The following is a 14,786-nucleotide window of genomic DNA, read 5'->3' as shown; positions in this document are numbered from 1 at the left end:
GGGAAGTATGTCCAGAAGTATTTAGGGCCAAAAATGCTAATAAAACATGCCCAGTGGTTCCTATGCCTTTGGGAGTGCCACCTCAGCCTCAAGATGCTGGGCCATTAGGATCTGGAAGGATGTTGTGCCACTAGAATCTGCTCATACATTAGCTTTTAGGTAACAAATCCTGAGGGGGCTAATAATGAGATTGCTCTGTCTTGGGGATATTCATTAACAAGATCATCATCTGTAATGAGATTATCCTGTCACCAGATAAAGTCATGCTCAGTTCATGCTGTGATGAGAAAGTCCTCAAAAGTAATTAACTATGGAGGTGCAACAGGGGTAGCTGTGCTGTGGCAGAAGCACGAGCAAAGGTCTGCATTCAGACTGGCTTGCAATGCTCAGTTTTAAGAAGGGACCACTGGAAGCAGTTCTCCAACGGCTGTGGGGTAACACTGATGATCTTGTTTTAAGCAATTGCTCAGAACAATTTTCAGAAAGAAATGCCTGTCACTAGTATGAGACTGTAACCAACCATTAACACAGTAACCATGCAGTAACTAGTCTTCATTTGCTTCATTTGTTCATATGTTTGTCAGAAGGAACAGGGCAGAAGACAGAAAGATTGAGAGACATACTATCACAATTATTGTATGAAGTAACAGTTACATCACAGAAGTTCCTCATTGTTGACCTCTAGAGCAGCAATCTTATGATTCACAGGATATAGATAAAGAATTATAAGAAAAAGTACCTTTTGTATTTCCTAGGGAATAGGGAAGTCAAGAGGAATAAGCTTCCAGATGATTTAACGTAAGATCCTGTATTAGGTTCAGGTCTTTCCTTTAAATATCTAATTTCCATTAGCAATTTCTTGGCTACCTGAAAACTTCCTCAAGAGTTTCTCAAGCCTCTTCTAAAACTGAACAAAGATGTTCCCATGCCATTCACTATTAGACCGTTGTGAAACACAATGGAATTAAAAGCAATGTACCTTTAGTTCTTGTCAAGCCTCAGAATATGGTTAGGTTTGAAAAAACAGGACAGATACTTGATTCATAGATTAAAATAATTTGACTTACTATGTAACTAAGTAGCTTCTATATGTACATTTCGTGCATAGCTTCCATAACATATTTCAATGATTGCCAAAGGGGCAAAACAAGATTAAGACAGTGAAAAACAATCCGCAGCTCTTCTGAATAATTACAGTACATCTCATTCAATCAGTCTTGCAAGAAAATAATATTTCTTGTATGGAAAATAATGATGTATGTGTTACTGAGTTTTGGGTGAGGTATTAAATCTTCTTGGCAGGATTTAAGTAGAATCTCTGGTTATTATGATTTAAGTGGTTTTTTTGCATCTTGTTTTGAAATATCTGGTACTGGATATAATAACAGCCACCAAAATAATCTAAGTAGCCTCATGATTTCTTTGTGTCCTACATCACCAATGATCTTCTTTCTCCTGTCTAGAATAGTCTGCTTCATATTTTTTTTAACTTCTATCATGTTTATCCAACAAATCTTGGACAACATTGTGTATTCTCAGAGACTACACATGATTTGAGGAACAGAGCCCCGAATTGCTGTATCTCCTCTATAGCCATGTAAATATCTGTTGTAGGGTCCTTGAATGTCTGCAGCTTTCAAGCCTCTTCAAAGTTGTATTTGATAACCTGAAGATCTCTACACAATGTAAACCTGATGGTCCACAATATTTTCAGGTTTCCAGTCTTTCTATAGTTTGTATTTTTATTCTTAACAAGTAAAAGATAATTGGTTTTGTTGTTTTGGGTTTTTTTAACTGACACTTAGGTTATTCTGCATCTACTCTGCTTTGTTTTTTGGGAAAAGGTTATTCTGCATCTACTCTGCTTTGTTTTTTGGGAAATAAGTTGTTCTGATGCTGCCAAATCTGTCTTGTCTCTTCTCTGAACTATCTAGAGACATTTTTTTCTTGGAGAAAGGAAGTCAGAAATAGTTTTTTAAAACCCCAATTCTTTTTTTTCCTCACATCATTTTAGTGGGACAAATATCCAAAATTATTGTTTCACCAAGACTTCAATTGTTCACTCCAGACTGATGGTAAAAAAAATAAATCCTAGCTAAATGATTTTATTTAGAGTGGCTTAATTAAGATTTGTTTAGCTTGTTTGGACAGTGATTTATGAAAGATTGCAATGAATTAGTTCTCTATGAGGGAGGAAGGTGAAGAGTGAAGACAGGATTAATGGAAGGTCTAATGAAACCTAGGTTAAGGTTTTAAGGGGAAACTAAGAGGGAAGAGGAAGCCTTCAACAACTTCAGGAATTATTATTATATGTGACTCATTAAAAATACGCAGTTGGTCACTAGGTCATTAAAAATACAGAATCATAGAATCATAGAATGGTAGGGGTTGGAAGATCATCTAGTCCAACCCCCCTGCAGAAGCAGGGTCACATAGATCAGGTCACATAGGAACATGTCCAGGCGGGCCTTGAAGACCTCCAAGGAAGGAGCCTCCACAACCCCTCTGGGCAGCCTGTGCCAGGGCTCCCTCACCTCAACAGTGAAATAGCTTTTTCATATATTTATGTGGAACCTTTTGTGTTCCAGCTTCATCCCATTACCCCTTGTCCTGTTGCTAGCTACTATAGAAAAAAGGGATGTCCCAACCTCCTGACACCCACCCTTTAGATATTTATAAATGTTAATGAGATCTCCCCTCAGTCTCCTCTTCTTCAGACTAAACAGCCCCAGTTCCCGCAGCCTTTCCTCATATGAAAGATGTTCCATTCCCCTGATCATCTTGGTGGCTCTGTGCTGGACTCTCTTGGTGGTCCTGTGCTGGACCAGCACTTCCCTGTCCCTCTTGAGCTGAGGAGCCCAGAACTGGACACAGGACTCCAGATGAGGCCTCACCAGGGCAGAGTAGAGAGGGAGAAGAACCTCCCTTGACCTGCTGGCCACACTCTTCTTGATGCATCCCAGGATGCCATTGGCCTTCTTGGCCACGAGGGCACATTGCTGCCTCATGGTTAGTTCATTATCAATCAGGACTCAGGAGGAGTCCTCAGAGAGGACTCAGTCTCTCTCTGCAGAGCTGCTCTCCAGCAGTTCGACCCCCAGCCTGTACTGGTGCATGGGGTTGTTCCTTCCCAGATGCAGGACTCTGCACTTGTCCTTGTTGAACCTCATGAGGTTATTTGTGTGGCAGCACAGCCTTCTGGTGAATCATATCCATAACAGCACAAATGAATGATACTATTCAGTAAGCTTCATGTCTGCTTTGAGAGAAATCTCCATAAACCCCACAAAACTACTTCAGCAATTTTGATGTAATGAGGAAGGGAATTCTTTCAATATCTTGGAACTCTAATTAGTTCCATGCAAACAAGTAGCTAAACCCTTATGAGCACCTCTAGGCGTTTTCTGGCTGACAAGCATCAGAGTACTTATGAGGCATTTTATCTACAAATAAAATCAGAATTTTCTGTCTTCTCTGCAATTCTCTAGATTTTTTTTCTATTGCTTTCTGATAAAAGCATATTTTTGACCTGTCTCAACATCTAACCTATATCCCCAGTAAGGGAAAATACAAGAAGCTGCTGCTGAGACCCCATTCTGAATGTTTATTTTGTCTTCCTCTTCACCAGAAGCCATCTGGATGTTGCTTTGAAATAGATGGATTATGGATAAAGTTATCAGGATGGATTAGTGTGATTAGAAAGACATTAATCCTGTCAAGAAGTAATGGTCAAGTATTAACCACCAACAGTTGTTCCTAGAATCATGTTTGTTTTCATTCATCTCATACCCTCCCTCACATTCTCATTTTGTAATTGCATGCTATAGAAAAGACCTTCCTAAGCAAGTTCTCCAGTCAGGCTGGGAAGCTCCTCTAACAGCTACATTAGAGATGATTATATTACAGTTGAGCATCATGAAAGTGAAGTGCTGGCTTCACTAATGCTGCTTGATCATGGAAGCAGCCTGTCGCTTACCTTTTTGTCAAGGTCAGTGCCTTCAAGTTTCAACGTGGTAATAACCTCCATTTCCATAGGAGAAGCCATTTAATCATCCTAAAATTCTTTACTAACCCACTATCATACAGGAAGACAGTATCTCCATTTTAGATGCAAGGAAACAGAGAAATTAAGATACTTTATTTAAAAATAGTTTACAGCAAAGAAAAATCTTTCTGAAGTGATCTCTGTATTGCAGTGGACCATCAGTTTATCTGTGCTTTTACAGTTAGGCTGCTGCAAAAGCACAGTCTGCCATCTACAAAAGAAACCCAATCTACATTTCTAGCATGTCATAAATGCAGCTTTTTAAGATTCTGGTTTTTTAAATAATGCCTGATGAAACAGTAAGAGTTATTTTTTACCCAGAATATGAATGTTCCTGTTTGTTTTTATGTAACGCTTGTAACTGACATATCCAGCAAAAATCCTGCCAGGAATTCACATCATATGCTGTATTTTCTTAGTGTGCAATCAGAAATCTGTTTTTATGGACTGGTGTAAACAAGGCAGGACTTTGTACAGCATACAGTGAAGACCAATGTCCAATTGCTACTTGTCACTGCTTTCTCTCAAATAGCCCAATATATGACACTACTGCAATATGGCTATGAATGCTGGAAGGGGTGAACAGTAACCTTTGATCACTGATTGATAAAGGAGACATGAGTCATTTTAGCATAGCTCACTCAGAATTCAGGCTGGCTTGTTGACTTCAGCTGTTCTGAAATAAAAATCTGTTTCCTAAATTCAAAGGTCAGGATGCAAACAAACCCAAATTATCTATGAAATATGCATGTGCAGCTTCAGATCTGGGGAAAAAGACAACAACAACAAACAACAACAATAATAATAATAGGTTTTTTGTTCTGTCAGTTCTTTCAAATGTTTTAAATTAAGAAAAGGGAAAAAAGATTTAAACACAAATTTGATTTATAAACAAATATCAGATTTATTCAAATGTCCATAGTTCATACATTTTTCTGTACTAAGGAAAGGGAGGAAATCCAGCCACTCCCTCAAGCTTCACATGTCATTACTGTTTCTTTTGCAAGACACTAAGTATTTTAGAGGTCTGAGAAGACTACAGAAAAATTCCATCACGAACCACTCATACCCTATTTGTAATCACTGTAGTGCTTTCCACACCCATTCATTTTGTGACCATAGATTTCTATCACACATTGTCAGATTCCTGCTGACACTGCCTGAACAATTCGTACCACATTGGTCCAATTTTGTCATGATGACATGCATAACTTTGCAGCATATCATTTTTCACCGAAACAGTTTTAGACCTGTAGGTTGCACAAGTAGGGGATCTGACTATTAGACTGAATGCCTAAACACAGCGAAGAACATCAATAATGTTACAGCTAATAATGTAGTGACATCTCTGAAGATGGGAGGAGGAGGGATTCTTAATAAAGTTTCCTAAAATGGCAGAATGGGATTTTCCTCTACAAGCTCAAGCAATCTCATAGCATCCTTTGGAGGACTTTTGAGGTAACCTTAGACCAGTTCTGCAATAGAACAGCAATATGGATAATTTAAAGTATATAACGGTGTAGAGTGAGATTGCTTTCTGAGCAGTTCTTCTCACCCTTGTTTTTCACTCTAAAAGTAAAGATATTTATCCCCTCTAGTCATCTGGTTAAGACTCATTTCTCTAGGCTGACTTTCTCCACCACAAAGAATGTAGATCACGTCTCCTAGGAATGGGCAAACAGCTTGTTCTCACTAGGGTGAAACATAGTTTTAATATTATTTACATGACAGTGATATACATGACAGGTAGTTCAGAAAGGGGATTATGCACACTTTATGTTATCATTCAGGTACCCCACAGATTTTCCCATATTAACCCAGCAGAAGGTTTACCCTCCTCTGCTGGGGAAGATTGGTTCCTGAGTGCCAATATTTTGCAAGGTAACAAAGGTCAAAGAAGGAAAAATCCAGTCTAACAATGTGAAGAAAAAGCCCTGTGTTTCCAAGAGCAATTAAATTCTAAGGGAAAATACAGCTGCTTTGGTACATTATAGAACACTGTTCTCAGCAGGCTCCTCAGAGGGCTGTAAGCAGCATTTTGCAGCTGCTTCCCAACACCTCACTAGATAATATAGTACCTAAATTTGATTGCACTTGATTGTGCCCCAGTTTGGCAGCTGCACAAGAGTAAGAACAGATTGACGGGTATTTAGGAAACAATGACCAGAGGGAATAGTTTAACTCATACACAGCAGAAAAGACAAGCCAAAACCGACCAGGAGCTTATGTTATCTATCCTTTCCCATTCAGTCTTCGGTTAAATGATGTGAATTTGTCAAGACAACATAAAAAGTATCTCTCAGTTCCAGAAATGGATTAGAAGAAATAGCACTGCACATCTTGTCATTCATGTAAAACCAGTATTAATGAGTGAGTTATTTTTGGCTGTCCTCTTGGATTTAATGATAAATACGAAAAGAGGTAGTTTTCTTAGCCTTTTAGAGACCTGTATTTTCCTTCTGAACAGCCATTATATTGACCATATAAGGCACTGATTTATAATCATGGTAGAAGATACAGGTTGCAAATTTCAGAACTCTAAGTGTGTGGTTCAAATACTTCACCCCTAAAAAATGGTAAGCTTAAGTAAGAAGTGAAGTTACTGAGGGTACATCTGCACAGACAAGTGCAGCCAGCCATGGGCTCACTGCGAGCCGCTGGGGCTGGCTCGGAAGCCGTCCAGCCGCGTTAGTCCTTCGCAGACGAGCTTAGGCACAAAACCACGCTAATGCGGCTGCACAGTTTCCGGCATGGAGCTGGCATCACTCTGCCCTCTTTGGCTCCTGGGACTGCAAATCTGCTTGCACCCAGAGTACCTCCACATCCTCTTGCACAGTTTATAAATTGGCAGCTCTTCAAATATAACTGATGAGTCCTGAGAGGCAAAATTTGGTGTGGTACAGCTGAACAGTGACCCAAATCCATTAGAACAGAATGAGCGATATTTTTCATTAGGGGTTTGTTAAAATGCCAGTGTGTGCCCTGAATCACAGAGCTGTGGAAAAAAATTATGTGGGGAAAAGGGTACTATAACAGAGTAGTTTCTAATGAAATACTAGGTTTTAACAGCATGAGTAAGAATGACCCACTCGAGAATCTGAGCAGAAGGATAAGGGATTACCAGAACTGATGGCATTATGCACCAGGAATCCCCTCAAAGACAGTTCTATATTTAGCATATCATATTTAATTCAGCAACAAACCCCAATAGTAACAAATATTTGTTACTACCTCCAAATGAGCCTCCAAATAAACATAGATTTTTATTAGCATATGCTTGCTTGTATCAGGCACAACATCCTCAGAGGAACAAGCTTTATCATTTGAAAATACACAGGTCAAATGAGTTATTTAGCTTTGACCATAAAGAAAACAATCTTTCTTTAATGGATTCTGCACATGGAGAAGGAACAAATCTTGGCTATTCATTTCTTAAGTATCTGCAAAATGGTCAGTGGTAAATAAATACAAAATGTAATAATTATCCTAAGCTTAAACAAAGCTCTGATTTTTCTAAAATGAATTTTCATGTGAGTAACAAGTCTGAACAGTTCAATTCTACCCTGACAATTCTTTGCCACAAGCAGTCTCACTGCTTACTACTGATCCCAAAAGGAAGCACTAGAAATGCCTCAGCAGTGGTAAATTTTTCACTGTCTTTGCAGTTTCTTCAAAACCTCAGTCACAAGTAGATAGTAAATTGTAACAGATCAAGTTTCTGACCCAGTGAAAGTCAATCAGCACAAAACTGAGATGCAAATGATGGGGCAGGGAATGGGCACAAGGACAAAGACACTCTGAAAAGAAGTGACAGCACTGAACTGTGGCACAGTGAACTATGGCACAGTGAACTATGGCACAGTACCTTCCAGCGTGTTCTGTGCACTTGAGCCAGCACCCATGCCTGGCATTGCTGGCACAGGAAGGATTTGGTCAGGGGGTTTATATTATCTTTAGCAAATGTGAGAAGATATTAATGGGCAAGTTGAGTGTTTGTTTCTCCTCCAGTTTTTGGCTTTATGCAGAGTACAAAGACATTAGCATAAGATTTCATTATGTCAAGCACCTAAGAAGCTGAGAATCTGTTTGAACAGGTATCTGCCAACCATCTAGTCCTGAAAGCATGGTCTGCAGGGGAAGGGGGTGTGTGTGTGTGTGTGTGTGTGTGTGTGTGTTAACCTTAGGGAAAGAGAGTAGAGATTTTGTCACTCTCTGGATAGGCAGCACTATCAGGAAATGCTTTGGATGAGCAGCACACAAGTCCTTCCTGCACTGGAATGACTGAGAACTTGCAGTAACTCGTGGTTCCTCAGTCCTCTGGACAGAGCCACCCTCTGGCTGCGGGATGTAGGACAGGCTGAGCACCACCCATGCCACGAAGTGCAGTAGATGGAAGGAAAGATGCTTTAAACTTGAGCACCTTGGGCCAGCTCATATCTACCTTAAGACCTGGACCCATGTGTTTTTAAATGTATCAGAGGACTCAGGGCAGGATGCACTGAGATCCACCTCTGTCACTGACAGGTATCTGTGTGCCTGTTTGAAAATCTGAGATATGTGTTGGAACCTTTTGCATATGAGGGAGAAAATACATTCTTTGCATTGCAGTTGTCAAAAGAGGATCAAGGCCTTTGTCCCCAAAACAATCAGATTTCCTTGCCCAAAAGCAGTAACAGCTCAGGCGAACCCTGTGCCTGTGTAACTATGAATTCAGATTTGGCTGCTATTCTCTCAGAATCACAGAACAGTAGGGGTTGGAAGGAACCTCTAGAGATCATTCAGCTCAACCCCCTGCTAAACCAGGTTCTCTTCAATCAGAGGGCACAGGAACGTGTCCAAGTGGGTTTGGAAACCTCCACAGGAGACTCCACACCCTCCCTGGGCAGCCTATGCAAGGGCTCCCTCACCCTCATAGAAGTTTCTCCTCATGTTCAAGTGGAAATTTCTGTGTTCCAGGTTGTGCCCTAACCATCTTGTTAGCCCTCCTCTGGTATCTCTTGAGAAGTTCCCCATCACTCTTGAGCTGGGGAGCCAAGAACTGTACACAGTACTCCAGATGTGGCCTTACCAGGGCCGAGCAGAGCAGGGACAGAACCTTACTGGCTACTCTCTTCTTAATGCACCCCAGGATGCCATTGGCCATGAAGGCACATTGCTGGCTCATGTTTAATTGCTTCACACCAGAATTCCCTGGTACCTCTGCAGAGCTTCTCTCCAGCAGGTCAGCACTCAACCTGTCCTGGTGCACCCTCTCTGAGCTCTTGACGTTCCCATTCCCTGGTTTAGAAATAGCATCCTATGTTTATATATATATATGTTTATATATTTATATAAGCACTGTACATCTGGTTACTACAGTGTCTGAACTTTGATCTTTTAGCATACCACTACTGAGTATTCCTAGGGTAGACACACACTGTTGGGTTATTTTTTATAATTCTTTTTCTTTATGTTGCTGATGGAAGTGGCACCCTTTGCTATGTGGGTACTCGTTCTCATTGCTGAGAAGAGCAAACTCTATACACGAGACACAGTAGATACTAACAGATGTAAGCAAGGCTAAACCTCAGGCAGAGGACGTGGGCAATAAATATATACTTATTTTAGTTTTGTTGTGTGATGCTATGAAGCTTGTTTATGTAACCAGATAATTATAATAATATCAACCCCTATCCTTAATGAAGGTCCACGTCACGACCAAAACAAAAGCTCATGCAAGGCTCAAACTGGCAGGCTAGTGGCTGGTGGTTGTTTGTTCCAGATTTTTCCGTGTATGGGAAAAAAATAAGTAAGACCATACATGATGAGAGACATCAAAAACAGATACAGGAGCTTTGGGATACAGCACTTCCAAGTGCTAGGACAGAGTTGGGTAAAACAAGGAAATGTACATTGAAGAAACAGTCTCCAGCTGTTCAACTCATTTCTTCTGCATTCAAGGAACTTGTAAAATAGACAGCATTCAGAGATACTTCACTGCATCATCAGTTTCTCATTCCTAATGGATACATTCTGAAAAGTTCCTGTTTTAACTCTCTACTATCAGGTCAAAACAGGGAGGGTACAAATTTCCATCTGTTTCTGTTTAGGGCTGGATTTGTGCTAGTGACCTATAAATGCAAGATTTTTCAGTCTATTATCAGCCTTCTGAGCCACACACTTGCCACTTTTTATTTCTGGTACAACCCTTGGAGATAACCTCTGAACTTGGAGACAAGATATCTTGCACCTCTTTTAACCTTCCTTTCTCACCTTTCCTTTTCAAGTAATTTTTTCAACTTGTTTAAGGGAAAACTTTCATTAATTTCAATTAGGGGAATCATATTTAGAGCTGTTTTTATGGTGTTGTCTGTCTGGCTTTCATAAACAATAATAATTGAAAAGGTGATTTAAATGCCATTGCTCCTGAAGGACAGGCTGAGAATATTCCAAATCCACAAAGAAATTTTGTTTAAAAGTGCATGTAGATGAGCACTGATTTACTGATTTTGTGAAATGTATGTGTAGGAAATGCTGTGCTTGTTGTAAAAAAAATGTAATTATATCTGGAGTATTTTTTGCTTGCAAAACCTTGACATTTCAGTATGCAGTAGGAAGCAATGGTTCATTTGTTATACAGGGAGATACACTCATACTGTCTTCCTCAGAGGATAGAGTCCATCAGTTCTAACAGTGCAGCTCAGAGATTCATTCCTGACACATCTGCAGATAACCTAAAGCTACTGCAGGCTGTGCTGGAGTAGCAATTCCCTACTACACTGTTGCTCCTCCTGACATCTCTAAAAACCAGAAGAGGATCTAAAGACCTATGCATTTTATGGAAGGGCATGTGAGACTGCTCCAGCCCTTTTCTGTCCTTATGTCACTTGCTCATGTAAGATTTTTGCTTTCCTTGGAAAAGTCTCATTCCACCTCTCAAAAAAAGATCTCTTAACATTGTATTGTCTTGATGTTCCCTAGCTGTGTGAAACAGGTATGAGTCCGTGGTCATACAGCCAGTTTCAGATGTGAAGCATCATGACTCAGCTTCATTCTGTGAAAAACCATGAGAAGGCAGATGTAAAAGCAGATGATCTAAAAACGAAATTAGTGTTGGCCTGTGTTAACTTTCACCAGCTCTCAGCAACCTGAAGTCTAGAAACTTTTTTTTTCCTTAAAGATGAGATTTCGGTGTAGGTATTAGGTTCCAGAAACTGAAGCTTACAGGAAAAGCACCAAATATCATTAGAATTTTTTTCTCAGATCTGGTAAAGTTATTTGTGCTATTCTCCCTCTCTCCTTGTATCTTCTCCCAGCACTGAGCAGACGACTGAGCTTTTGGCCACCTAGCTGGTGTCTGTTGATGAGTGTGCTCAATTGGAAGACAGTCAAATTTATAGAAAAAACCTGTCCTAAAAAGTCACTGCAAAGGCAGCCACCATGCACCATCCACCAGTACCAGCATCTACACCATTAATTCTGCAACCAATAAAGTGGCACCATCAAAGGTTCTGCATTTAATGTACTAAGAAATCACTTTCACTTCCAGCTGAAGCCAGGCATATATTATTAGTTCACTCAAGTTACGTCTTTTCTTTTCAATATTCATCATATTGCAGCACATCTCTCAAAATACTGCAGAAGACTATAAATTAACTGTGCTTTTTCATCTTATTTGTACAGCACATTATTTCAATTGCTTAGATCTAAGGTAGGTTTTTTGATAAAGTGAGTCATTTAGTCTATATATTTGACTTCTTAGTTTGAAGGAAAAAGTCCTTCCATTACAGGGAAAGAAGAAAACATCAATTAAACAACCCCCGTGTCATTATTTAAGCAAAAAAAATACCTACATGAGGTATTGTGGAACTGATCCTATTGATTAAAAAACATGTTCATATCTCCACTATAAATATGAATGTATGCAGTCAGAAATGCTTCCAGCACTGTGGCATTAGTTCAGTTAAAACTAAAGTAGTGGTGATGACATGCCTCATTTAGGAAATTTCAAAAGTTATTGGAACAATTCCTGTCTTCACTTACCTCGAGACAACCAGTGGGAGAATCAGCATTTTCAGCATCCTCATCAGTAACTCACCCGGAAACTGGAAGTAACTAATTTCCTAGAAATACATGGAGAGATGCTTATTGTTTTGAGATAAGATTATCTGTCTTCAAGACTCCTGCTAGAGCTGTGGGGATCAGATAACACTGCTAAAATCTGCAGCTTTGGTGTATAAGGTGGCAAAATGCTAGGCTTTAAAAGATCATTTTAAGATTAATTAGATGACATGGCGGTGTAATTAAAAAAACACACTACATTGTTCATTCCTTTATAAAGAACAAAGATGAAACATGCCATCTCTTGGGGACTACTGTTAATAGGTTTCCCTAAGTAATCTCTTCCATTCAGCATTTTGTGTGTTTTTCTAGATATGTCTGAAGCTACTGCTTGGACACAAAAGACATTCAAACAGTGGCTAGCAGTAGCAGAACATAGAAGTGGTTTAGTTTAGCCACATTTAATAAGGGCCATATGTTTTAATTTACATTTCTATTCTTTGCCCAAACAGTGTATTCAGCAATGCATGTTGCCCACTCCACTCTGTCCAACTAACAGAGCAGAAAGAAATGGGTACCTGCAAAGAGTTTAATTCAAGTATGCTGGGGGAGAAATTCCCCAAGTGACTTTAATAACATGGTCTGCAAATGATGGAAACTCTCAAATTTAAGAATCCAGAATGCCATTGGTGTAATAGAAATATCGGTATCTCTGTGCATCTGAGGATGAAAAATATTCCCAATGTGTTCTTTAGATGTACGTGTTCCAAAGGAACATAACATTAATATATTGCACTGCTAGTTTTTAAACAGGTCTATGTTAGATGCTACATTTCATCTAGCTCAAACTGTTATGCTAGACTTAGCAGGTGTCTTAAAAGGACCCTTTGCAAACGTATTGTTTGAGAACATGTGAAAAGACCTAAAGCACAACATAGATTAACAACTGGATGAAATAAAACAAATTTAACAAATACATAGACATAGTTTTCTTATCTTCAAAAGTCCATCCTGAGGTTCCACAAATCGCTATGGCTTGTGTTACATAAGTATGGCATTTTCTCTGTAGTGACACAGAGCCGTGCCACGCTTACCTGCTGGGAGAGCCGCCTCGTCCTCAGGAAAAAGCCCAGAAGACAGCCGATGGTGACTGACAACACTGAGAGAATGAGCAAACCATTTCTTTTGCAAACATCCTTGATCCGAGCGAGGATTGCATCAAAAGCCACTGCCATGCTGTCCTCCGTGCTCTTTGGAGAAGAATCAGCATCCCATGGAGAGAGAATTCACTCGCTCCTCTTGTTGGGGTGGACAGATCCAGCTCTGTATAGATCAGATCAAAGCACTTCCAGTTCTGCTTAGCTGACCTGCAAGGTCACCCCTCTGCCAATAGCCACCAGGCAAGCAGCTGGCATTATTGTTCCAAATTAATACCAACAATCCTATTATCAACTACATCATTAAGAGCCTGGAAGAAGATTAGGGGGCTCTGAAAAATTAGAACAGAATGCAGTAGTATTTCTAAAACGAGACTGGTTCAAAACAAAGTGACACTCTTGGGAGAAAGACAGTGTTTGAATGCATTCCTCAGTCTCCTGAGGGGTCTGGACATCCAAACCTAGAAAGGGAATGATGCGAGTCATGCATCCAAACAGGTGAAGGTATGTTACTGCAGTTTTCCTAAAGGGCAGAACAGGTAATGTTTTGGACTGGACTATCACAACAGGGCAAGCTAGGTGAAACTGAACTTCATTAATTGAAGCAGGCTCGGGCTCTTTGTTTTCATGGTGAAACAAAAGGCTGAATGAGCAGCATTTGAGACACACATCAATGAGAAAACACCTGTATACTGAAACATGCAAGCACACCTTCTGGAATTTGGCATTTATTATCTTGGAAGTGAAATGATTTCACTTTTCCTCTGACCACTATGTTGATTAGAGAAGGGCCAATTTACTTTCAGAGGATTACCAGACTAAGCCATGGGGATTGCTTTCCTTTCCTTTGCCATGTCTGCACTCAATCCCAGTGCTGATTTTTATGCTAGAGAGTATCTGGTAACAATACACCGCGGTAACTGTTCACCATGCCACGCTTTCTTACCAAAAACTCATGCAGTTTCTGGGTTATTCTAGAATTCTATAATTAGTGATTTTATGGAAAATCTTCCATACAGTACAACAAAGCCGTGTGTTTACAATACTTTATTTCATCCTGTAATACAGTGTTTGTTGTTATATGCTCACATATGAGCATATCACGAACAATGAAACCGCTCTCTTTGAAGGCAGCATCTGAATACTGTACGGTAAGACACATACCAAAAAACAAGACCACAAACACATGGAAGACAAAAACTGGAGCAGCCTACGTGCTGAACAAGAATGCTGTCAGAACAAGAGCAGCCCAGAGAACTTTATTAACACATATGTCTTAATAAATAAGAGGAGTTATTAATAAGTGTCGGGGCAACCGCAGCCACCGCCTCCGCCCCGGCGCGGGGCGTGCCGAGCCGAGCCGAGCCGAGCCGAGCCGAGCCGAGCCGCGCCGCCCCGCCCCCGCGCGGGCCCGGGAGCAGCCCCGCGGCTGGGTCCGGCAGCTGCCCGGCGTGGCGGCGGCCGCGGCCTGCGGGCCGGCAGCGAGGGGAGCGGCGCGGAGCGGAGCGGCGCTGCGCGGGCGGCGCCTCACGGCCGCTGACGCG

The 14,786-nt window shown here is 40.6% G+C and overlaps 1 protein-coding gene across 1 annotated transcript in view; it reads right to left on the bottom strand.

Annotated features, from left to right (window-relative positions):
• SLC1A7 (solute carrier family 1 member 7) overlaps window positions 1-13,320 on the bottom strand; it is a 49,777-nt gene extending 36,457 nt beyond the window's left edge. The window contains exons 1-2 of the mRNA XM_062003430.1: window positions 13,180-13,320; window positions 12,068-12,147 (exon numbers count right to left, since the gene is read on the bottom strand). Of these exons, the coding sequence (XP_061859414.1) occupies window positions 12,068-12,147; window positions 13,180-13,320 (221 nt within the window). The remainder of the gene's footprint in view (window positions 1-12,067; window positions 12,148-13,179) is intronic.
• Between the last annotated feature and the right edge of the window lie 1,466 nt (window positions 13,321-14,786).

This window comes from Colius striatus, chromosome 10 (genome assembly GCF_028858725.1).
Source record: "Colius striatus isolate bColStr4 chromosome 10, bColStr4.1.hap1, whole genome shotgun sequence".
Lineage (NCBI taxonomy): Eukaryota > Metazoa > Chordata > Aves > Coliiformes > Coliidae > Colius > Colius striatus.
The sequence above is the reverse complement of the archived record's forward strand: the minus strand, read 5'-3'. Positions and strand labels throughout refer to the sequence as shown.